The sequence below is a fragment of the Cuculus canorus genome, chromosome 1, assembly GCF_017976375.1.
Source record: "Cuculus canorus isolate bCucCan1 chromosome 1, bCucCan1.pri, whole genome shotgun sequence".
In the NCBI taxonomy this organism is placed as follows: Eukaryota; Metazoa; Chordata; class Aves; order Cuculiformes; family Cuculidae; genus Cuculus; species Cuculus canorus.
Genome location: NC_071401.1, coordinates 157993373 through 158019462, shown reverse-complemented (window position 1 = coordinate 158019462; position 26090 = coordinate 157993373). Strand labels below are relative to the sequence as shown.

The 26090-nt window shown below is 38.0% G+C and overlaps 1 protein-coding gene across 10 annotated transcripts in view; it reads right to left on the bottom strand.

Moving 5' to 3' along the window:
• ANO4 (anoctamin 4) overlaps positions 1–26090 on the bottom strand; it is a 213775-nt gene that overhangs the window by 34853 nt on the left and 152832 nt on the right. For all 10 annotated transcript variants that reach the window (XM_054073539.1, XM_054073520.1, XM_054073573.1 and 7 more), the window contains 7 exons: positions 22499–22605; positions 20488–20543; positions 19823–19944; positions 12746–12880; positions 11913–12009; positions 11323–11383; positions 5089–5171 (listed from right to left, as the gene is read on the bottom strand). In XM_054073539.1, the coding sequence (XP_053929514.1) occupies positions 5089–5171; positions 11323–11383; positions 11913–12009; positions 12746–12880; positions 19823–19944; positions 20488–20543; positions 22499–22605 (661 nt within the window). The remainder of the gene's footprint in view (positions 1–5088; positions 5172–11322; positions 11384–11912; positions 12010–12745; positions 12881–19822; positions 19945–20487; positions 20544–22498; positions 22606–26090) is intronic.

Below are 26090 nucleotides of genomic sequence, written 5' to 3'. Positions count from 1 at the left end.
GGAGACGCAGCTGATGGTACAGCTGGCCACAAGGGAGCACAAAGTCTGCTATGAACTGTCTTTGCAGCTTTTCCACCAGACCTCTGCTGTTCATTTTTTTTTTAACAGCCAAGAACCCAGCTTGCCAATTTCAGTCACTTCCAATGCTTCAGCTGCATTTAACTGAAATCTGACTGACTGAAACTGTAAATGCACGGACCTCAAATGACAGCATTAAAGTAGGTGAATGTTAACTGCTCATACAAGTCTTCAGAATGTGAATCAAAGTAAGATAACCTAAAATCCTACATAATTTTTATAAAACTCCCTTGGGAAAGAGGAAAAAAAGTCATGTCTCATTCTCTCAAATTTTGAAGGTACTTTCACAGTTAATTCACAAATTTAAGTAGCAATGTGGTAACACGGAATAAAAAGAGTTGAGAGGCATGTATGCTCAGTTGCAATGTCTGTGTAACTAATTATGTGTTTGAGGGAACCAGCACTACATAAGGTATATAGAAATACTAAGTGTGTTTCTGTGGAAGCGAGGTAACACCTTGCTCTTATTCTATCTTGCTCAAGCTGTTCCTTGCACAGCAGGGCTCAAGGCTGCTGAGAGAACATAATTTAGCCAAAGAAACAATGCAAGTAGTACTGTATTGTGCCCAGGAACATGCAAAAGCACAGACTGTGATGGCCTTGAAGCATGATGCTTGAGAATTACACCCTACATATTGTGCAAGGGCTTTGCTGGCTCACTTATTGAGTCATATACGAGAAATCCTTTCTCCTCTGCAGTTCTCTCTAAGCCAAGGTTTGATTATCTTTTACAATCTGCAATAAAGGGCAGTCCTTATCATATCCACCTGTCCATGAATAGAGATATCTCCTATAATTTCCAGTCAATTCGATTAATGTAAATGCTATTTTTACAGATACATTTCCACACAAAACTGAAACTCTGACATAAACCTTTGTACCTATTTAATGACACTTGGCACAGTTGAGCACAGTTTAGGGCAAAAAGTGAACAGTACTGTTATCTGGCTGAGGTTAATGATACAAAGAAAGAGGGACTGAGGAAAAAGAAAATAAGTAGGCTACAAACAGTGACAGAAGATCTATTTCAGCTGGGAGTACCAGGAACTCCATGCAGCTCACCTCTTTTTGCACACACAGCCAAGACTCAGTTACTCTCCATATCTCTCACCTTACACCTCATTTACAAGAAAAGGAAATTAAGATATGCAGGGCTGAAAGAGCCTGAACACATCCAGCCCATGTCCACAGCCTGGAGGACCCAGACACTGCAGGAGCTGCAGCATGGCTTTTTTTGGGTGAAAATCTAAAGGGTGAGGAATTCACAAGTTGCATATCTGAACAGATTCAATTCTCCTTCCCATCATCTTCATTGTTTCCTTTGTTTCTTCATTTAGAACAGAGAAGTGATAATGAAATGATAGGAAGACTTATAAATGTGACTGGGATTTTTTTTTAAATCTATCGTTGGTAGGGATTAATAGCTTTCCCTTTGTTGTAAAACCTTATTTTTCAACTTGACAATGAAAATTAAAGCAAGCAAAAGCTAGACATGGCAGATAATGTTAATAAAAATAGCAATCTTCATTAACAAAAACTTGTGACTTAAAGTTTTAATTAGAACTCTTTAATTGTTTTCTTTGAAATAGCTAATAAATTGCCTGATTCTGTGCAGTAATAACTGAATGGAATGTAGAGAGGAAATTTAATTAGCAGTAATTTTATTAGAAAATAACACATTTCACCATATGGAGACAAAGTTCTTACTGACATGTCGCTGACATGTACAACTTCATGACCAAACTGCACAGGATGTTTCTTTTTCAGTCTACATAAAACTGACCATTCTCCTTCCTTCATACTTCTCAACTACGGATCTTTCCAGTTTTTCCTCACATGAGAAACCATAGTGATTTCTGGAGTATCAAATATGGATTAATGTGCAGTGCTTGGGCTAGATCTTCCTACAATAGAAGAGCTACTCCACATTACTTTGTGAAATATTTCCTTTCGTTTCAGGGGGCTTCTGAGTTCCTCAACAAGTGAATTTTTGCAATAGTCTATATCTATAGATACAATCCTTATCTATATCTACAGATACATTCTGTACCTATATAATAGTCTGTAGTTCAAGGATATATCGTCCTCTATAGCCCAGAGGTAGAAAACAGATTTGTAAAATATTTAAAATCTAATCTTGACCACTGGGACAATAAGAGCACCCCTAGAAGTAAGTCTTCTTGCAAAGCTTGTGGTTTGCAGGTCAGTCTTGCTTGAAGCTGAAGGAATGGCAAAGTGAAGAAGTGGACTTTGAACTACAGAAGAGGGAAATGATCTCAACACTTTTTCACGTGAGACACCTGATTCTAAAAACTGTGACTCTCTCAGGGTCAAAATCCTGCAAAGACTCCAGAGCCAATGGAAATATGCAGTATTTGATTATCGAGAAAAGGCAGTGATCAGTAGAGATGACCTTAAAGCAAGAATGTATTTGAGTTGTGCACTTAAGAACAGGTACTGGTAGCTGTAGCATTTTTAGAAAAGATACCTCTGGGAAGTAATCAGCTCCCACCTTTGACATCCCACTGCGCAAAGCAGGAACTGATACCTCAAAAACCAATAAGATACTGATGCTGTGATGACTGGTCACATAAATCTTTGAGAAGCAGCTAGTTGAGCACCTACTGGCATCCGCAGCTTCTAATGAGAGAGACAAAAGTACCATCTGCCACACTGCTTCTGAAAGAGCTACTACCTCCTTCTGTAGAAACTTACCAAACTCCCCTCTAGAACTGTGAGAAGGTGTAATGAATAGCTCTGGAGCAGGTACACTCACCACTGCCACAGTGCACCTGACTGAGGTCTTGTTGACAGAGCTCATTGGAAAAGCCCTGGTATGAAAATAAAAGACCGGCTAATCATCAGCAGGGAGCAAGTATCCTCTGAAAGTTGCGAACACGCACATATCATCATGCAGTCCCACCTGAAATAATCTGCCAGTGGGACATAATAATTTCTTATTAAAAAAGAAGTTATACATAATGGCTTAAACACATTACATTTCTATCAGGATTGTTTCAACTACCAGAAGCTCTTATAGGCTTTCTGACTGGAAGAGGAAAAATCTAGCAACCCTACTCTCTTCTGTCTTTTCAGTTTTTTCCAGCTAAAGCCATAGTTTCGTAGCTCTTCCAAAAATGCTTAGAAAGCAGAGAACAAATCTTCCATGGGAATGCTTTCCTCCAGGTCCTTTGAGAGGACATGCACTTTCACTAGTAGCAGCAAGATTGCAAGTGGAGTTGTGGGCATGTGCCTGAAGAGAAGGAAACAGAACTGGGAGTGGTCCTGCATGGGCTTGGAGAAGTTGTATTTACACCTAAGCAAAAGACTCTTCCAAACATCACTGCAGTAGCCAGAAATTACTTAGAATTATTACATGGAAAAAGAGAAAAACAGAAGTGTAACTTAAGGACAACTTTGCCAGAAATTCAATTTTTGTAAATGAACTGGTCATAAAAAAATTAGGTGTATATATTTATAAATCAGCATAAATCCAGGAAGGTTAAATGCTGAAAGGTCCAGATATATAATATCCTAAACTATAAACATCTGCAAGACTAGGCTTCTTGTGGAAACCATAAAAATGACCTCATACTGCACTTGCTTTTGTATTTTGTTATTACATTTCAAAGGCTCTTTCTCATTCTGGGGACACTGATTTGTAATCCTGTAATCCTGACTTGGAAGCTGCAGTTTGGTACATCTGTCTTCTGCCTTACCTGTCAGCAGCAGCAGCAGTGGTTTTTTTGCAGCTAGCCATGAGGGGACAAGATCACTACAGTTCAATCCTGACCAATATCTGAACCTCAGGCACAACTATCTCACTGTAATTTGGTGTATTTGTCAGTTGTCAGTATTGGCAACATCAGGCTGCTAATCTTAGGAGAGTTAAATCAGTATTAGAGTATTTTCTATGAATATGATAACAGCCCCGAGGTATCACCAGGAATTGACGGCATATACGCACAAATAATTATGTTCTTGTTGCTACAAAGAGAAAAATTTCCAGTTGTGCAAGATACTTCATTTTATGTTCTTGGATTATTTTCTTAGTAATTCAAATGAGCAATTGTACCATTTCATGGCCTCATTGAACTGCGTTGCATCATAAAGTCAAAAAATCCTATAATTCAGCAGTCTTTTTCCCTGCTGGCAAGATTAATGAAAAAGAAATTCTTCCACAGAGTCAACCATAAAGAAGTTTTCAACTGCACTGACACCAATAAAGCAGCTTCTTGCAGTCCTCCCAAAGAACTTCAGGACAGCATCTGGAGAGGAATGGGAGCTAAGTCTGTGGACTCCTGTATATCTAAATCCTTCTTGAGGAGTGCTTTTTTCTGCCACACCCACCAAGTCTTTCTTTTCTCCTGAATAATAAAACCTGCTAGTTCCACTTAGACCTCAGCTCTCAGTCCCAAGAGCATGCTGTTTCTTTCTGGTAACCACCACAGAAAAGGTTAAGGCTATTTTTCACTGTTTCCTCTGTAAGGAGATGTCCTCTACCAACAGAGGATGAATTAAGTTGTTTGGGTTGGTTCATCTCCCTCAGTCTCTCCGCAGCACTATGTACTTAGGTAACCAGCAACTAAACATTCAGAAGCTGGTGCAAGCCTCACAAATCTTTTTCTCTATCAGTGTTCTTAGTGGTCATTCAAACCAATAGATAAAAGCCTGTTTGCCAAAATTCACGGTACTCTTGGGCTAAGAACTTCTTTAGATTCAAAAAAAAAAATTGTTAGTTCCCCCAAAAGTGTATTTTTTTCCTGAAAACTCCCATAACAACAGCCACCGATATGTTGAAATTAATTGAGATTTACAAAGGTATAGAAAGAGAGGACAGTTTGGTCTGGGGAAAGTTTCTTCATATTCCAGAGGAAACACCTGAGGAGAAAAATGCTTATTGCCTAGTTTAAGAAGAATGAAAATAAATCCAACAGAAAATCATGCTTACATTTTTAACCAAATCTTTTTGTATTAAAGATTAAGGTCTACTTTTTTTTTTATACAAACCTCCTCTTCTTCCCAGTCTATCAAGTCCCAGTCATAAGCAATTACTGCTCGCCGCCTTTTCCAAAACTCCAGAAAAACAGTTGCTGGAGCAAAGAGGGAAAAAATACAATATTGTTTTTAAGTCAAGAAAATGTTAACAACTATTACAGAATGGTTGAATGAAGCTGTTACATTATTTTAATTTCTTTGCATAAATGGGATCCTTTGAACAGCAATCATGCTGATGATCAAAACTACTTTCAGAATGCATTGCTTTCTAAGGATTACTTCATGTGCTTCAAGTATGATTGAGGCTTTAGAGATTTCTTTTAGTGCTAAATGAAAATGTTTAATTTCTAACCAGCCAAGGGAGGACTCTCAAAGAATAAAATTGTTCCTGTGAGTCATCATTACTAGATGTAGCAGATTTCCGACGAAGCTAAAGGTTTCTTTGGGCTGTTGTAGATAAAGCAGTAACTTTCCTTCTCTGAGGATCGTTTACAATACACAGAAACCAGAACCCAGAGGAAGCACATTCCAGAGCATGTGCAACTCTGTAGAGCACTAGTGAGGAAACAGGAACTTTGGTCTTACACCTTTCTAAACTAGACCATTTCTTCCACGCTACACGAGTGCTTATATGCAGTGTGGCATTAAACATTCTGTTCAGTACAGCCCATTTTGACAGAGTTTGAGATAATGTAATATGCCTGCACACTACTGTGCTTCCATTTTGTGGTGGAAAAAAGAATCAAGGACGTACTTGGTCATAAAATCTCCCGTTCTGGAGTTTAATACTGGTTTATGGTTACAATCTTTCTAAATTTGTTTTGCTAGAAGAATGTAGAAGCTACCTAAAACTAACACAAATCAATGGAAAGGCTTCCTCTCCCACTGTGAGGTTTGGTTCTTCCCTTTATTGCCTACTGAAAAGCATCAGGCTGATAGTCACAGAGAACATAAGCCTCTTTGTTCATGAACTAGCACAGTATCAGCTGTAACAGCATTACAACAGCTTGGAAATGTGTTCCACATCCAGTTCTAAAAAGGTCTCCTTAATAGACTATCTGCCCTACGGCAGCATATTGATAAAGACTTGACATGATACTAAGAACTTGCATAAGTTTGTTGAAACTGAGTTTTCAGTCACTAAGAACTATTTTAAATTAATGTATTAGCCAATGCAGTTAAGATACACTTAGAAAACAAACACTAAGTAGATAAGGTAAGATATCGAAAGCATGTTTGGGGAGGGGGGCTATTTGGTTTGAAGGCATTTCCATATATAACTTCATTCTTTTGCTGAAAGCTGGAGTTATGTTACGCCAGGTAACCAGCTGTTTTGATTTAATCTCATAACAAAAGTCAGTTCAATCTCCTGTGCTTAATGTTCCTCTCACTTCTTGTAATAATTGCAGTATGATTTGTTGGGATCAGCAAAACTATTAAGTTCTAATGAGGCTCCACTGCTGCCGAACCACCACATTGTTCGTTCCTTGACTCGCCTTCTAGTGGAGCTCCTTCTCTCCTAGCAGCTCATACTGAATTATTTTGTACAGGCTAAACAAGTGGTCCTGCACTTTTTGGAGACCTGGGAGAAACAAGCCTGATTGATTACTATCACTCTGTTCCCATTTCAAAAAAACAGCTAGAAGCAGGACTCGAGTGGGCATACGTCTGCAGGCAGGAACCTCTCAGATATGTCTGTACCGAATCATACTTCTTTCTTGTTTTTACACAAGTGAGGACTGAAGTGAGGACTCTATACATAGTATATTTAGTGCATTTAGCACCTGTGAGAGTAAGTATTTGTAGTTCCTGAAGCTTGTTTAGAAAGCTATTTTCAAATCACTAAGTAGCAAACAGGATGATCTGCACAATACTGTTCTAACTTTACTGTGCTATAATTTTCTCCATCTATCCAGGTCAGTATGCAATTTTCCCTTGCTAGATATTTTAAAACACGCTATAAATAACCATCTTTGATTGATCCACTACCGAGGTCTTCTGAAAAGTACTGCATTTTGAAATTTCTCTGCTTCTTTTCTAGTCAAGTAATTGCTATCACCCTATACCACACTTCAGCATTCTTTTATGATTTTGACAGTTCAACAGGACACAATTGTACTTATAGTTCTCCCATTTTCTAATTGGTTTGTTTAAACCAGATGCTAAGAATTCCTAAAAAATCCTGTTTAGAATTTGAATTTCTCATTGGACTTCCAGGTCTTTTCTCATAACTCCCAGGTCTTTTGCTAGCTTTCTCAGTACTATGCTTGCCTTGCTTCAGAGCTCAAACTTGCAGCTCAGTCCACAACACACTTGTACAAACAGCTGTCTTAACATCATTTCCTCAGATACTTTAGAAACAAGTTGTGATCTGACCTCGAAATACAAACGGCCTCTTGCAGCCAAGAGCTTAATCCTGACCTTCTCTCAGAAATCCTCTTCCTATTATATTTCAGAACACCATATAATATATCCATCCTGACTTCTAGAATATATTCTATATACCAGGAATATTGCTGAAGAACCTCATTAAATTCTGTACCCTCGGAGAGCAGATCGATGTGAATGTTTTATGCTAGAGGTAAGGTTTGTAAGAAAGTAATATCTTTTATTAGACTGATATATTTCAAAAAGAGTTTTATGTTGACATTCCTTATTGATTGAAAGAAGTGTTAAATTCTTCATGCTTCTTTTTTTTCCTTTCCCAACACTGTCTTTCAGCAAGTGTTTTAAAGCTAATTCCTTTATCAAAGGAAACATGCTTCTAGGCAGACAAGAATAAATTTCAAAAAGGACTCTTCTTGTGTCCTTTAGTCTCCCAAATCTATGCAGAGACAGGGAAACTACCATCCACCCACTTTGTCTCTAGCAAAGCATAGAAATTATAATTAACTGGAGTCTCCTGTTGGACAGTTAGAGAACTTTGCTACTGAACTTCAGGAAGCATCTAAACAGTGATATCTTTGCACTAGCTTTCTCCAATATTTCAATTGAAAAAGCAAAATCTACAATTCTATCTGGCTTTGCAGCAACATATACGGAGTCAACTGGTTATCAAATTTACCTAGATTTTTTTTTCTGAGAATGACTTTTTTTCCTGCACTTTATATGTCAACTTTTATTTGGAATGAACATCTTTTCCTCATTTTCTGTCTTTAGTAAGAATCCAGTTCAGATAGTAAAAAGAGAGGATTTTTTCCTGGAGATGGGACCTACTTTTCATCAAGCTCAACATATTCCAAGGCACACATAAAGGGCAAATTGTAGTTTTTTCCCCTCTAGCACAGAAACACTAAAAATGCTACTGCTCTCCTGTTTTTCAAAGCTCCAAACATCTGGAAATATAGTCAAGGCTATAGATATTTTAAAGGAAAAATTATTTTCTGTCTTCTGAGGTGAGGACATCTTAATGAGCATCAACAACAATCTGTTCACCAATAAAAAACAGTATTAGTATTTATAGGGACTTAATGTTTCCTATAAACTACAGAGATATATAGCTTCAATCCTTTTGAAGGAGTTTTTCTTACAACAGAAGCTCCAATACAAAGAAATTAAACCAAATTACAAGTGAATCCATTCAGTGTGCTGAAGAGAAACTATATTTTGTCCTTTGCTATGTCAGTATAAAATAAAACTTGTCCTAAGATTTATGTCTTATGGGTATACTTTGGTGTCATATTTTTTCCTAATATATCTATTACTGCTACTTCTATAGAACTTTGCTTAAACAGTGCAGAAACACAACAGGTGGGTTATTGTAATTTTTGAAGAAAAGTGTGTTTCTATTTTCCTGTATCTCCTGGTGCACTTGACAATTCCAAACTTACTTTGGTGGGACCCATTTATCCCACAATGAAGCATTATGAAAAATGGGTCCTTGTGCTTCAGAGTCCCACAGTCAGGTAATTCCTCTCCCTAGCCTGTCCACAGCAGCTTGCTCATCATTTGGAGAAGTATTTTATTTCTGTTTAAAAAGCGAGCAACCCACTTTGTCCATCAATTAAAGATGCTTTTTAAATAAAAGGAGGAAACCACCATACACACCACTTCATGGAAAGCCCATTCTGACCATGCCTGGTTTTGAAAGCCGTAAGCAAATGGCTGAGACTTCTCCCTCAAGATGGGAGTTCATTAATGGATCCGAAGACAGTAATGGCTTTAGACAATAAGACAGTGGCTAAACTGAGGCTAAAGAGGTAACACAATTCTAGCTGCCATTTTTTTGCTTTCATTCTCTTTTATTAAAAGCATTGTCATTATTATTTTATATGCCAGTGTCTGTCAAACTGGGCCATTTAGAAGGCTGAACTTTTCACAGCAAATTTGTCCTGCACTTGCCAGTTGTTTCATGCTGACAGAAAAAAACATTTCTGCAATCAAAATGCTTTCATTGTTTCTTCTCTTTCTCTATGATTTACTGAGATGATGGTAATGCCTGCAGGCCAATAGGGCTACTGCAGACTGAAAGTCCATTTAAGACAGGTGGTAAACCAATGCATAAATATAGTACCAGAAAATCCCTGGGAAGCATGGCTTTCCTTGTTCTAATGCTGCTTTAGCCCTAACTGTATGGAAAATATCTCCACACACTCACTGTTGTCTCCACAAAGTCTTATTTAAGAAACTATAGTTTGGGTGGAGCCATAGGATTGTCCCATTCCCCAATTCATTACATGACCCTCACAGCCTCCTTCCTGTTGCTGCTCTTATATCCCTCTTGGCAGCAAGATCACAAGCACAGTGGAAGTCAATAGAAGTTGTGGGGAAAGCTCTCACCCCAGCTGCTGTCCTGTAGACTTTTCTCCACTAGTCAAATCATGCAGAGGACAGCATTTATTACGCTTTTTCTTATCTCTCTGTGGGCTTAGTTCCTGGAGATGCATGGATGGGCAGTACATTTCCCAGTCCTGGCAGGCTGCTGTGGAGATATCCCCAGAGGGAATTGGGTCTGGGAGTCTGACAGTGATGCTGAAAGAAAGGGAGGAAGGAGAGGCTAACCTGTCTCTAAACTGTCTTGGAAATTCTCAACTTCTGTGAGTATGTAGAGAAAGAGTTTGGAAATCCAAGTAAATGTCTAAAAAATCTCAAACGCTTGACTTAAGATTTTCCTGTGATTCCCAAGGTAGCTCTGAACCACAGCTTAAATACTACAGAGAAACAAGGTCTGTATGATCTGTAGATTTCTTCCTTAATGTAACTTGTGATATTTTAATACCAGCAATTTACATGAAATGGCATGAATAGGCTGTACTGGAATATTGTCTAATTGAGTTAACTTAGAGAAAAACATAGTTCAGTAGGAAGGAACAGAAACAGACTGGTAGGGTATTCTGTATTGTCCTGGTGGCTTTGATGTTGGTTCCTGCACATCTCTTGTGGGTCAGTAAAATGATCTACAGTTTAAAATGGAGATATGGGAACCACTTGGACATCTTTCCAAAGCAACTGGAGATGTGCGAGTAGGAACTGGAGAAGAATGGCTAAATTGGGATAGTTCAAGCAGCCAAAGCTGTGAGACGGATGCTGCTTTTGAGGCACCTCACAGAGCCATTTCCTAAAGGCGTTAACCTTCTCTCAGAGCAGCATGGTAGTAGCTAAAAGCCTGAGCGTGCCTAGGGCATCTTGAAAGAATTTTTGTGCTGCCAAAAAGTATTGTTTCCTCTTGCTTTCAATTCTGCCTACAAGACCACAGTAGCAAAAACAGTTGAGCCAGAAACAGAACTGTCCTATGGGCAAAATTCAGCCTCCAGGGCAACATTTAGACCACTCTCATATCAATTTGTCATTCAACTAAATCTTACATTTATTCCATCAGAGTTTTCCTTTAATTGCAACCAGGTTATGTGTATTTAATATTTACTGCCTTTCTGTAAAAAAAGGGGAAAACAATACATTAATTCATTTTAGTGCAGAAACTAAACTGAGCTGCCCTAAACTTAGAGAAGACCCGACCAGTAACAGAGAAAAGGCCTCAGTGCCAATGGATTGAAAACCACATCCTCCCGCCATATATAACTATCTACATAGACACAACATACCATATTCATGTTTTTTTTTTAAATTAAAATTATTATAACATAAAAAAATGGATTTCCACCACTTCTATCTTCCTTTTGCAAGAATAACACCTATATTTTTTTTTCAGCGACTGAAAAAAAGGGTTCTGGAAATTGGAGGTCAATGTTGCATCACAAGCTTTAGAAAAAAGATTGCATTATTTCTTACATCAAAACAAAAACTCACCCCACACTGCCATGAAAACAGCAAAAAAGACAGTAGCTCCATTGTCAAAAAGGTGGGTTACCTGAAGGAAATATTAATAGCATGATCAATTTATCATAATAGGGCTTTATTTTCTAGTTTCACCTAATAAAATTAACTTCATCATGAGTGCCGCTGGCTTGACAATCCTAAGGATTACCTTACCCTAACACGTGAAATGCACCTGTTTGTCAAGAGGATTATTTTCCAGGCTGGCCTGGGATTGACGCCTGCCAACACTAAATGTCAGCATCATTTCAGGCCCAAAGCATTCATTTTATGGAGCCACGTACAAAGGGTGGATCATAAGATAAAGGTTGATGCCAAGGACACCACAGCACACACACCTAGGACATGACCTCTGGGACTACTGAATCTCTAAGTGCAAATTGCATTCAAGTATTTTACAACTCAAACTTAGTCCTGGTAAAAGACAATGGCTGTTAAAATTGGCTGAACTTGATCTGTCCTTTGAAGATTTTATCTACTCAAGTTCACTAAGAACAAATGCAAAAGGCAAAAGGAATACTTTTACCAGTAAAACATTTCTGTTTGTACAGTTTGAAACATACCTTGGCATAAACGCAGCTATCTGACAGCCTCATGAAGGGACAGTATTTATCACATATTGGACACATTATGATATCTGTAGCTTGGCAGACTTCTTTACTGAAAAAATAGAAAACATAAATGTTAATAGTTTGATGCATAACAATCATTTTTTAACGTGGTTTGGTAAGTTTCACCAATAGTCAGTTACATATTGAACAATACTGGTTCTGTAAATGAAGCCAAGATGTTCATAACTGCAGGTGTATAATTAACATTTGTTGACTATCTAAGACTCTAGAGTTTATGGTCATAACTGCAGAGTCCAGCCTAATAGTAGATCTTTACCATTTCCAGCTTCTCCTTGAGTCAGACGTGACCTTTAGTAGGATGTGTGTGAGGACAATTGCACATAAAGTTGTCTGATTTATTCTTGTGACTTCTTTCAAGCACTGTCTTCAGTGTGCAAGAGCGCAGAGATGTACTCAGCAGAAGGTCCAGGGAGTTCTTCATCTGAAGAATGCCTCCCTGTGGTGGACCTTAGGGAAAGGCCTTGAAGAGAGTGAAAATTCCCCACATTCTGCTGGCCTGTAACAGCGGTAATGAAGGAATCCTACATTTTCTTCATTGGCCAGCACCATCAGTAACTGGAGCCAGGCAAGAAGCATTGCCTCCCATCCCAATTCACAAAACAAAGGAAGCTCGATACTGTGTACCTTACAAGAACCAAACGTCGTTTTTCCCCCGAGTATTTATCCAACAGTTCAAAATTGAATAATTATAAATTCCCATAAATATCCCTTAAATTAATCATAATAACCCACAGGTAATTCCCTTATAAAAGTGCCCACATTACCTGACTTGGCAGTGGTTCAAAGTGGTGACTCCATACAAAAAGACAAACAATCCAATGAAGGCAGCTGGGAAGAGCATCCCTGTGTACCAGCCTAACCATGCAAAGTACAGTCCAATTTTCTCACCAAAGTATCGTCTGTTTTAAAACACAACACAGCAAAATTATCTGCTAATTAGAATAAATCTGTTTAATCTTGCTTGTTAACAGAAAAGAAAAATTCTATCATATCTGAAGAGTAAATTAAAGGGCAGTCAGAATTTCCCCCCCAAAAAAGTCTACAACTGGGCTTCTAAATGTAATCTCACACTGGCCCCATAAATAAAGAATAAATTTAAAAATCCATTAGCCACAGTTTACAGTGACGTGAGTGGAGATCTCAGACAGGAATCAGTGTGTTCATTTTTAAAATTAGTTATTTGTGTCTGGGAAACTGATGGTTTTCTTTGCCTTTTGGCTGTGTAATTGTACTTCCCAAATAATTACACTGAAATCAGTTTCATCCCTAAAACTGTTATAACAGAAAAAATTACTTGGGTCCAAATTATTTCTAAGGATTTGATTAAATAGTAGTTATCACCAATCCAGTTTATTTCCAATTGCTTATTTCTTTTCTTAACTCATTTCTTGGAAAACTAATTACATGATTCTACCACAAGTGGAAAGTAAAGTGCAAGCGAGTTCTAACAAATATTTTTATGTACCATTTTGCATGGATTTCAGGAAAGTAGTCTGGATTAATCCAATTTGTTAGCTATACTGCTTAAAAACTAACAGCAAAGTGGCCAAGATTCTCCTATTTCCTACATACTCATTAGCATTTTGCCTCTTCCCAAACATAACCCAATCTTTTTTTTATGTCTTAAAGAATACATCAAGCACACAAAAATCTGCTGAACACATCATCACAGGAGCAGGCTGAATGTCTTTTACTGTGTTTGATAGTCTCGTGCACAGTAGGTTGATCATCAGATTAGGATGCTTTACAAATCATTACCAAATTATCATGATTACAATGAAGATTTTAGGAGATTATTTGCAAGATTAGTTTTAAAGAATGAGGCAAGATGATATTCTTACACTTCAGAGACTTTACAAGACAATTTAAACTTGCATATGAAGTAAATTTGAGAATAGCTGCTGCTGAAACCCTGCTTTTAAGCTAGTGATGAAACTTCTGATCTGTCCAGAAACAAAGAATGTAGTGAGCCAGCACTGTTGGCTCTAGGGCTGGAAGCATTGGAGAAGAGAAAGAAACACTTGGTTTGGAATGCACAAAATCATTATTTTTTCCAAAGCACGTCAAAAATATCCAGTGTGAGCAATATCTGCCTGGGCTGAGCTCATGCTCTGCTGAGGGGCAGTGACCTACACTGATTATTATCATTTGAGTTTACCAGCACTGGATGAGAAGCCAAGTATCGTCATGTTGTTTTTATTCTTCTGTCATTCAACAGAGACTCAAACAGGCTAAAGAGGTGGTAAGCTAATGATAACATGCTCAGTTATGATAAGGGTAGTAGGTCTGATTGTAATAAGACAACTGAAAACTGCTTTTTGAGCCCTAACTTAATTGTTAGTGACCCTTCACCTAATTATTTACCTGACATCAAGGATGTCAAACTGTGCCTGCTCCGCTGAAAAAGAAAGCTCATGTTTTGAGCTTATTAAATATTTATGGACCTATTTCGCTCCACATAAATACGTCAAAGTAGTGAAGTAAGCCTAACTTTCATCAAGATTTATTTTTTTTATTTCATTCCCTACTTTCAAGTATGAATCCTTTCTTGTTCCAACCCTCTGCTGACAAACGTTCATGACAAACTTCATCTCCTATCCTGTTGAACCATTCCATCCAACAATGCTAATGACAGTACTCTTTTGATCTAAAGATCAAGGAAACAGCTTTGCCCTAGATGAAGACCCAAGCAAGGTTCAGTGTGTGCAAAAAGAAGAATGGACATGATGGGGAGCAACCCAAACCTCTGCAATGGAAGAAAAAGACATCCAAGGCCATTTGTGAGTCTGTTTTTTTAAAATAAGTGCTTGGCTGTTGACATTACTTTGATATTAATTGATTTAAATATGGACAAACAGCCTCAATCTTCCATTGTCACACTTTGCTTCACAGCTGGCATTCTACGGGCCATACTACTGCAATTTGCACCAGGATCAAGTTAATATTTCATTTCTTTTGGCCCCATAGTTAGCATACTTTTTCTGTATGTCTCTGCTCAGATCCCACTTAGGCTGAGTGCTGTAGATATGGACTATGGCAGTAACAAGGGCTTTGGAGACTTTCCTAGGTTCCATATTCAGAGAAATTCTACATTTATTCCGGTCCATAATTGGGTTAGCCTGGATCCTCATCATCCTCAGGAGATGAAGACAGTTTAGAGATACCTTTGCCATTCCATCCCTTCAAGTTGCATCAAATCCTGGGAACAAGCTCTTGGTTTCTTCTCTGACACTAAATGTAGGACAGAAATTTCATATAGTTCTCATATACATATCTCTCTCTCTCATGGCTGTTCTCTTACCTACATGCTGGCACTTTACCTAGAAGTCAGTGAGGTACACGAAGAATTCCACAGATTTTTTTCTAGGGTGTATCACTGTGCATTACTTACACCTAAATTGCACCTATTATCACTCTGCTTGTTGAAAGACTGTTTGAAATGTTCCAGCCTTGATGACATTTGCATTTTTGTTAACTTTCCTAACTTATTGCCATCCAGTATTTCAGATTGGTAATAATAGGAGAAAAAAATGTTTTGTACTTTCTATGATTCTCCCACAGAAAATTTCCTCCACAGCTACCCTAAGAAGCAGAGACATAAATCCCCAAGCACCTAGTAGAATAATTCATCTCTCCTATCCTCGTACATTTTGTACCATTAGAATAATAAAAATAAAAACTAATCTCAGTTTTATACTAGCATGTATACTTCCTCCAATATATGCCCACCAATATCAGCTTCCTAATGGTGAACTGTCCTTCCTCTCACCCCATTTCAACAGTAGAAATGTCCTTGACTTAAGTGGGAAAAGATTTCTATCTCAGTATTTATCAATAAGGCACATTTCTGAAAACTATTAAACTATGAAGCCCGATTTCAGGCCCATAAAATGTGATATTGGAGTCCCCTGTGTTTAATGACCTTCATTACAGAATTTTTTGGTTTCAGTATGTTTATAAGAAAGTCACAGAACTAGAATAAAGACAGGTTTGGACTCAAGACAAGAACTTATTCATGCCCCCTCCCTGGAGGTTTTCAAGGCCTGGAGGGATGAGGCCTTGAGCAGCCTGATCTAGAGGGAGGTTTCCCTTTCCATGGTGGGGGATGGAATTAGATGATCTCTTAAGGTGCCTTCCAACCCAAACCAGTCTATGATTCTATGAATACAGCTGCTTTATGGACAGGAGTCTGGGTACAAAACTGCAAAGTACACAAATTCAATACTTAAAGGGGGCTTATGAGAAAGATGGGGAAAAACTTTTTAGCACGGCCTGCAGCAGTAGGACAAGGGGTAGTGGTTTTAAACTAAAAAAGGAGAAATTTAGACTAGGTATTGGGAAGAAATTTTTTTCACTGGGGTTGGTGAAGCACCGGAACAGGTTGCCCAGAGAGATGGTAAATGCCCCATCCCTGGAAACATTTGAGGTCAGGTTGGATGGGGCTCTGAGCAACTTAATGTAGTTGAAGATGTCCCTCCTCACTGCAGGGGGGTTGGACTAGATGATCTTCGTGGTCCTTTCCAATCCAAACCATTCTATGATTCATTAATCCTTTTGCAGGTGGTAAGGAAATCCTATACAGAGCTTTATGCATCACAGAAACAAGTTGTGAGGGATCTCGATATTTTCAACAGGTGTTCTGCACACATAGAATCATACCATGGTTTGGGTTGGAAGGGACCTCAAAGATCATTCAGTTTCAACCCTCCCACCAGAGCAGGTTGCTGAAGCTCTTTGTTATGTCAGGAGCAATGTGGTGGGGAAAAGGCTTGACAGAAAATTGAAAGGGAGTTGTCAGATTGCAATCGAATCATTTCATGTAAACATGGACGAAAATATTAGTAACTCAGGCATTTCTTTTGCTTTCAGGTTCATTTAGGTAGCTTTATAATCATTTCATTAATATAATTTTCTTCCTCCCTTTTTGTCCTGTAAATCACATGTGCAAGCAGCAGTATTAATATGTGCACAATCTATGGGTAAGCAGCAATGCACAGAATTGTGAAGGAGGTGATCCAAACCCCCCATGAATCACCTTTTCTACTGATTATGTGGTTCCAGAGCTTATAAATATAGAAAGTCCTGCCTCTTTCCCATTGCTATCAATTGTAAGGATCTTGAATTATTCTTGTAAAGCAACTATGGATATCCAACAGAAGTGCAATTAAAATCATGGCACCACATCTGTTGATTAATAGCAGTGCCTTTAAAACTGTGCCAAGACTGCATCTTAATACTGCCAAGTTTCAAAGCAGAGTGAAAGCAGAATCATGCAATTCCCCTCAAGTGACTTTTTCTTATTTGTTTCTAGTAACTAGTATCTCCCTAACAGCCAGCTGATGAGATTAAATAAAATCTGAGAGGCACCAAAGTGACAGCACTGGAGATGTAAGACCTCATTTTAACAGCTAAGATAAAAAAAAAACCAAACCAACCAAAGTATGACCAATTTCACTCACCACTGTGGCTACCACTGTGGCAGTTTGACCTAAGGTGGAAATATCATATCTATAAATGAGATATAAGGATATTATCTACACCTAATTTACTCCTTAGTCTTTCTAAAGCATATATGAAAGGGGAATGTCAGCTAGCAACAGTAAATTCTGGTTGGATATCTGTGGAAGAAATAACATCCATCCACTTCTTTTGTACAGATGGCAACAAAAGTCTCTTCAAGCACACCTCACATAGCTGTCAGTATGGGGAGGAAATTAAAAAGTTAGTACTAAAAAAGCTCCTGTTTGAAGTATGCATGCTGAGATACTTCTGAGTGAAATGAAAAACAAGTCTTGCTGGTGTTGTCAGCTCTTCAAGGACAGATCTCCAGCTCACTAGACACACGGGCCACTGAGAATGGCAGTAGACAGGACAGATTTGTCAGGAGCTAAGGAAATGCAGTGGATCTGGCATCTGTGAAGTGAGAAGAAAAAGGTATTCCCTCTCCTTTTTCTGTCACCTCTCTTTCAGCGGATTCATTGCAGCCATGGCTGTGCTCCAGGCAGCATACAGCAGACTGTGGAACTCAATGACTACGGAGAGTTATGTTGCTTCAAATACTTAGGGATCCTCACAGCTCCCTCTGCCCTCCTTCTCCTTGGGTAAACACCTACTCTGAACCACCGCAGCACACCTGTGACGTCAGCTGAGTGTCTCATATTTTGACTGTTTTTTTTAGTATGTAAACCAGCTACGGAAAAATCTGTGGATATCACTGTCTGATAGAAAGCTAAACACCTTACAAAATCTTAACTATGAAACCCAGAATACTAAAAGGTTGCTACCAAGGTCCAGAACAATCAGGTGTTTAACCTTTCTCATTCTGTTGTCATTTATTCTCATACTTAAAATCCTTCCAGGCACCTGAGGGTCCCTATTAATAAACCAAAAGCCAGATATTGGCTCAACAGTGCTTTCACACACAAGAAATGTTGATGAAGAAGAGTAACCTTGACCACCATAGACAAATGATTAAAAAACTTTATAGAGATAAATTGTTTATATTGTGACACTAATATCTTACTTTATTCAGGGAAATTAAAAATTAGAAAAACTTTTGGCTCCTCAGTAAATCAGCAATTTCCAAAGTGTAATTTAAGAAAAATTCCATATTTCTGCCTAGGCTAGTATATTAAAAAGAAATAAGAATCTTTTAGGATTAAATCATGAGAAACAAATACATTACTTAGTTTTTAAAAGCATTTTTAAAAATTAATGACTCAGTAGAAGTCTTTTATTGTATTTCTCTGTGAACTTTTTCTCCATGGAAACCGAACACCTCCTGTTTTATGAAACTCATAGGTTTTATATGGCCTTAATCTATAACAGCGTCTGTCTCCAGGGACACCCTTTACAAATCTTTCTATCTGGCAACTATTCTGAGAAACTATAAAAGCAAAAGTTTCTATAACTTATAAAAGGGGAAATTAATATGTTGGACTAATTGCATGCTCAGTATGAACCTTCCCAGTGGCTAATATATCAACATCTTCAGTGATCCCAACACATCTTAAGACTTTATTAATAAGCCCTTGTACCTTCATATTCCTCTCTTCAAGTAGAAAAAAAAAAAATAATGCCCAATAATAGTCCTGCCAATGTAATCAGTAAAGGCTCTGGCTCTCTATTTGCATAAAATATATGTAATCCTTTATTAGCGCATGCAAGCCTATTTGAAAACATTATTTTAAAGGGCTATAAGAATTATGAGTCACTTCTCAGTTTTCTTAGTGTTTCTTTTTGCAGGCTACTTCCAAGATGAACACAAATTCAGGTGACAGTGATATGGCTGGGCTGAGTTTAATGGAGGTGGTACGTGAGAGACTTCCACCCATCTAGCGCTGGTGCTGCTGAACAGAGAAACAGACTCAGTGACAGTTAGCCCTCTTCTGTGCATCACTAAATCTCAGTCAGGCTTCTTTCTGTGGTTGCTTTTCTGGAAAAAAGAAGATCTAGTCGATGAGAACATGGATTTCACCAAAGTCATGCTCTGAGGAGGAAGAATGACTCCTCCAGTGGATAGACATGCAACCAAGTCTACCCAGCCTCCACAGATTTCTCTCTTCCTTTTAATCTCTCTTAAATGTTCTGCAAACCCTTTGTCAGAAGTTTTGGTAGGAAGGTCTATAAGGAAACTTCCTTCACTTTCAGGTCTTTCTACAAGCTCCACTATAGATACTTCTTGGAATGTTGTGGCACCATGAATGAAATAGATTTCCATGACCTCAGGATCAGTTTTTAAACCACACGAATAGCAGAGGTTTATGTGGTTTTGTCAGAAGAGAGATAAATTATCCTCTGAGCACCTACGATGTGACATACTAAAAGCAGGAAAGTCTTACCTCACAAGGTCCAGCGGCTGGTATTTATACCACACTCCCCAGGAAGCCCAGCACTCATAGAGTAAGTGTCTGTGGTTTTCTGCCCCGTGTGTTCTTATTGAATTCTTACTTCTGTAACTTCCCTAAAATACAAATTTCAATATTAATGAACAACAGCGGCAAAAATAATATCTAAGAAATCTCTTTTACTATCCGTATGGATAACACAATTTATTTAAACTCCATACTTGTACATCAACATTTAAATATGACATTGAACAGACAATTTCCACTGACTTTAGTAAGATCTGAGATTATTCTTCCTAAGTAATTTATGATAAATGGTGTTCGGGTCAAAGGCTATAAACTGTAGAAGCTCAAGGAAAAAACCACAGCATGATATCTTACCCTCTGAAATTATATTGATTCACGAAACCCAGATACTCTTCACAGAACAGATCTAGAACAAATGTCCTTACTCAGCTCCTCTTGCAAGAAAAAAAACCCCATTTTTTTTCCAAGAAAAAAGCATTACTAAAAGGGAGATATGTCAGAGACAGATACAAAATGCAAAAGAGAGTCAGAGTCATACCATTAATAAGATTCAGAATAAATTATTACACAATTAAGAATTCATTTTGTGGGAAATACCTGTTAAAAAAGAAAACAGAAACTGAGAAAAATACCTCATGAAGAGGAAATGCAGCTTCATAGGAGCCATTACTGAGCAATCTATTCAGACCTAAAAATAAAAAATATCCAATTATCGAAGGATCAGAAAAACTGCTAAGTAAAAGGCAAAACATATTTTCATAATAAGTTGGCAAAATGAAGCTTGAATCCCATTGACAGTAAAAGATACATGCAAAAAAATTAATCTTTTCTAGATTTTGATGAATTAAGATATAATAAAAGCAAAGAACTGTTCAAATATTAATAATGATCTATCAATTATTATGCTAGAGGTTTAAAGATGCATTTGCCAAATATATCCTTAGCATAACTTCAATGAAATTAGGGACCTACACCAAGACTGGAGTTTGACCTTACAAAGTATGATCTAAGGAAGCTATTTAGATGAAAGACTATATTTCTTGGGAGATGAAAACTTCAGGGAAGATATTTTTATTTCTGAACTACAGGCCAGTTGAGAAACTGAAACTCTTGATTTCTATATGATAACAATAGTGTAAAATACGTTCAGTTTGTGTCTTACAAAAGCTGCTGAACTAACAGATGGAAGAGGAACAAGACAGGGTATAGTAATACAAGACCAGAAAATGTACTTGAACCTGAACAAAAAAGATTGCTATTTGGCACAAAAAAATAATAATACAGCCTGCTCAGTCAGGCCTTGTCCCTCTGTAACATGAACCTCGAGAGAAATGGTGAATGATTGCTGGCATGTGGGCAGTTTTCACTTAGAAAGACACTAAAATAGGACTGAACAACTATCAGGCAATTCAAAACTAAATTTGGACACTAAAAACCTGGAGGCATTTGAACATCAAGAGGCAAAGAATTCTGATTCCTTTCCCAATTCACAGAGGAATGACAGTAGCAAGAATACAGAAATAAGTATTAATTCAACATAAGTAGCACTTTCAGTGATTGCATTAGTATCTGCTTGGCAGAACATGCTTTCTTTCAAAGTCTCTGGCAGAAAAGCAAAACCTGTACAGCCAAGGAAGGCTTTGCTCTGCTCGGTGATCAACGCAAGATTGGTAGACCACAAATAGATATGTGAGGGAACATGGGATCTTGAGGCAGCATGTGTGTGTCTTAAATGCAATGGCTGCAAGCACCACATGAATTCTTTCCTTTCTTCTCTTCCCTCTGCTCACTGTCATTGCACAAAGCTATTGCTTCCCTTATCCCAGGAGCTGAGAAAGAAACAAGGCAAGTTCTGGGATGTTTCTCTCCCTCTTCAGGAAGGACAGAGTTCAAGCAACAAGGGAAATGAATTAAGCTGTAGAGTTTTATAGGGATTGACTTTCTGCTTGTGATGTCCCAGGCTCTATGTGTACATACAGAGAGGAGGACAAGCAGTTTTTACTCTGCATCACAAGAGAGAAGAGGGCCACTCTTTCATACCCCAGCCCTCCTCTGTCACTGTCTGCTCTCCTGGATCCACGTAAGTGCCACTCCAAAGGTCCACTCCACCCACTGAAAGTGATGCCATAGCTGTGCATGGCATCCTTTGCACTGAGAACATCCTCGGTGGGGTCTCTTGCAGCAGCTACAGAGATACAGAACCTCCCTTAGGGATGGACAGGTATACAGGGAGAAGCCCTGCAGCCTGAGATGTACAGCAGCAGAAAATCTTGCCATCCTTCCAAATACAGCTTTATGAAGGAGTAAAAGCTTTTTTGCATGAGTCTCTCTGCTTCTCCAGTGTCCTTAATTTGTATATATTTCTCACTTAAATGAGTCTCCTTGCAGAGGTGATAAATCTCATGTGGTGAGATATGTGCCTGTGAAAGCAGCCTGATATTACAGCGAAATGATTAGGTCTTCCAGGCAAAGCCCCTACAACAGCAGTAGGTGAGATGTAAACAGATCAAAACTGAGGTGATTAAAAAGGAAATAAAAGAATCTGTTACAAGCATAGGCAGACTTCTCATTTTTTCAGGATTTTTTTTTGGGGGGGGGAGGGACTTTGCACACATATTTAAGTGCACACTACTCATCACTTACCAATTTTGTTTTTCCCTTCTTCATATTTCACTCTTTGTAAGATATGGTGTACAATTCTACTTCTTGTAGCATTATTGAAGAAAGTATCTTTGTTGTGTATGATGAAGCTACATAAAAATACAAACAAATTGCATCTCAGAAATATACAGTAGCATTTTAAAGCAGATATTGAGTTCCTTTATTTTCTTTAGCACACTAAAAATCCACAGTATGTGAGCAAGTGCCAAGAAGATTGAAGGACACCAGATTAAGTGAGATGATTCACCAGATGAGATGCTGTCAGTAACAAAGAATTACATAGAGAAGTTTGAAGAAAGATCAAAGATATTGAAGCATTTATTATGGTAAGCATCACTTTTAGATATTTTACTGACAACTACAACAAACTTGCACAAAAATTTGTGAAAGCATAAGAGTTATAAATGCAGCTGTAGAAATTCACATTTGATTTCTATTTCGAACTTCTTTATTATGCTTTACCATTAAGAGTCTGATGAAAACATTTACTTGGTGAAGTGCTCTAAATGAAAATCAAATACTGTGTTAGAAATGGAAAATACTACATATTTCCATGTTTTGTCCTGGAAGCTAAAACAGAGTAGAAAATTATCTTTTAGAAGGTACTTGTGGAATTACATATGAATGCAAGTTCAAGAATTTAGACAGGAGTCCAGGGAAAAAAAACCCCACACAAAATACATTGCATTGATGAGATTTGCTGGCATTATATATTTTGCATAGATTTCTTAATCCAAATAGACAGACTTAAGGAAAACAAGATATTTTAGCACATCATCATAACCAGTGGAAAAAAAGCAAAAAATTATGTGTTTAAAAATGCTGTTTCAACTTGTCAGTTAAATACTGCTAAAGACTTCTTACAGTTGCTTGAGGTGTGTAGAGCTTCAGAATAGTCTGTGAAAGTCATTTAGACAGTTAAATAAACAGATAAGTAGATGGAGTTTCTGATTAAGTAGTCCTGTGCATATACTGAGGAAAGTAAATATTTCAAAAAACATAGTCCTTAGCAACTGACTGAATAGAAGGGTTTGTATTTTCAAAAATACTTGAGATAGGAGGTAAGATTGGTTTCCTTCTCTGTGTTGGTGAAGAACTAATGAATTGAATAAACTGATAAATAAAATGTTAAAATCACAGAGAGACCAGCCTGCAGGACTGTACACTAGACAAATCTGACTTTAGTAGACCTCCACTGCTTAGGTTTTCCTTCAGGTAATTTTTGCCAAATGAAAACCTGCTTTTTCAGAATGAATCTTTATCCATGGGTAATCATACATGGCTTTGCACCTCCACAGTCATTTGGAAAAACGGGAAAGGAGTCCAGCTTCTGGAATTTGGGGACTCCATAAGCTCCCTCTTAACCATCAAAGTTCTCTGCTGAATTTTCCAAGCAAGAAAATGTATAAGCTCCTTATGTTCAACTTCAAAGACAGATACCCCCAAAAATCCCCAAATAAAGGTATGAAAGATAAGTTGCTCCAATAGCACCATAATTAATGAAAGTTGTTTTCTAAGAGTTACTATCTCATATCTCCTTTCCCACTCCGCCTCAGATACTCACAGGTAATTTGTGTGTCCACAACCTCCTCAGTACTCTACTTCTGGCTTCCTCCCACATCCCTACTATTCCCAAAGTCCTTCACGTGTCCTACAATACCTATTGAAAGAAATCTGTTTTATGCATATTTGCATACCACCCTGTGTGTCAATTTACCATTGCACTGCTCCCAAACAGCATATACAACTCACATGCACTACCCACTGCCTTTTCTGTACTGGCACAATTTTGGGTCACGGTTCCATTTTAAGCTGCTGATACTCACAAAGTAAATAAGATTGTCCTTATCTTTGGGACAGCTACACCTGTACTGAATTTATATCAGTATGTAAAATAATAAGTATTAGAAGGAGTTTGACAAATAGGAAATAACGTCATCATCAAAGCCTTAATGCTTAAGGAAATTAGATCAAAAAACAACCTAAAATCTGAAGCAAAAAGAGCAATATTATTTCCACCTGAAGCTGGAGTTCTGTATTAGGCCATTTCAGTAACAGCAGTAACAGATTAAAGGACATTAGTAAGCCAGCAATAATCAGTTAGCAGTTCTACTACTCTGTTTAATTTTCTTTTAACGTCTGAGTTTCCTCTCCAAGTTCTCACCTTCCAGACAGCACTGAAAGTTAAAGAACTTGTGAAGATAACTTGTGAAATCAAAACAGCACAGTAACCTTCATTCTGATTTAACTATGAGTTTTTGTAGGAGTCAACTGAACTGAATCACCACATCTGGGAAACTAGCAACATTGATCCAGGTAACATCAATAACATTAATCTGTTCTCCTTGTGATATAAGGCCCTTTTGTCCACCTGTGATACTGTCTTTTATACTGCAGCTACAAGTAGTTATTTCGACGCCTCTTCTGAAGTAGGTTAATAGCTTTTTTGCATTTAGTCACACCTATTTTGATAAGTCATGAATGAAAAAAAAGGCAAAAATCAAACATTATGCAGTCTTAAAAAGAAAAAGGAACTACTTGTTTAAACAAACAGTTTAGCCATTTGCATTCATTGGTAAGCTTAGCAATTGTGTTGTTATAGTTTTTGATTTCACATGGCCGAGAAGGAACAATCAGATATGTCTGTGACGAAGATGTCAACACCTTACTATAACTGCCACGAAGAACTCTGCCTATTCCAGAACCAGCTGAAGCAGTCTTAAAACACATGCGAGTATGAGAGCTGCAGAGGTTTTGCCCTGTCCATGCTTGTGCCAGTAAAAGGCGTCTGAGAAGAGCAGAGTAGAGAGAAAACCCACAATGACTGGAGTAGGCCGAGTACATATCCTTCAGTCTTTTCCAACATTACTCATGAAGAATGCATGCAGAAAGCATGCTAGAGTACACCAAAGGTGAGAAAAAGAGGGCCAAAATGAGTCCTCTTAATGTCCTTAATGATTTGGGCTGGAAAGGACATTAAAGACCATCTAATTCCAACCCCCCTGCCATAGGCAGGGACACCTTCCACTAGATCAGACTTCCCAAGGCTCCATTCAAACTGTCCTTGAACACTTACAGGAAGGGGGCATCCACAACTTCCTTGGGCAACCTGTGCCAGTGCCTGACCACTCTCATTGTGAAGAATTTCTTCCTAATGTCTAGTTTAAATCTTCCCCACTTCAATTTAAAGCCATCCCCCTCATCCTATCAATATATGCCTCTTAAAAAATCCCTCTCCAGCTCAAATACCATAGGAAGTGTCTTGGCCACCACATCAGCCAATTCCCTCAGTACTCTGGGATGCATTTCATCAGGTCCCATAGACTTATGTATGTACAGGTTCCTCAGGTGGTCACAAACCTGATCTTTCCCTATATTCCCCTGCCACCTTCCTGTTGTCCACTGACAAAGAAGGGGTGAGGAGAGCAGTTGTCAGCGAAGAACGAGGCAAAAATAATAAGGCAAATAATCCTCACATATTTTTGAACATAAAAATCACTTTTTTTCTCTTTTGTTTAACTCAAATAGTCAGATCGTTTCTGTGAAATTGTCTGTAGAGTAGTCTCAGAATAAG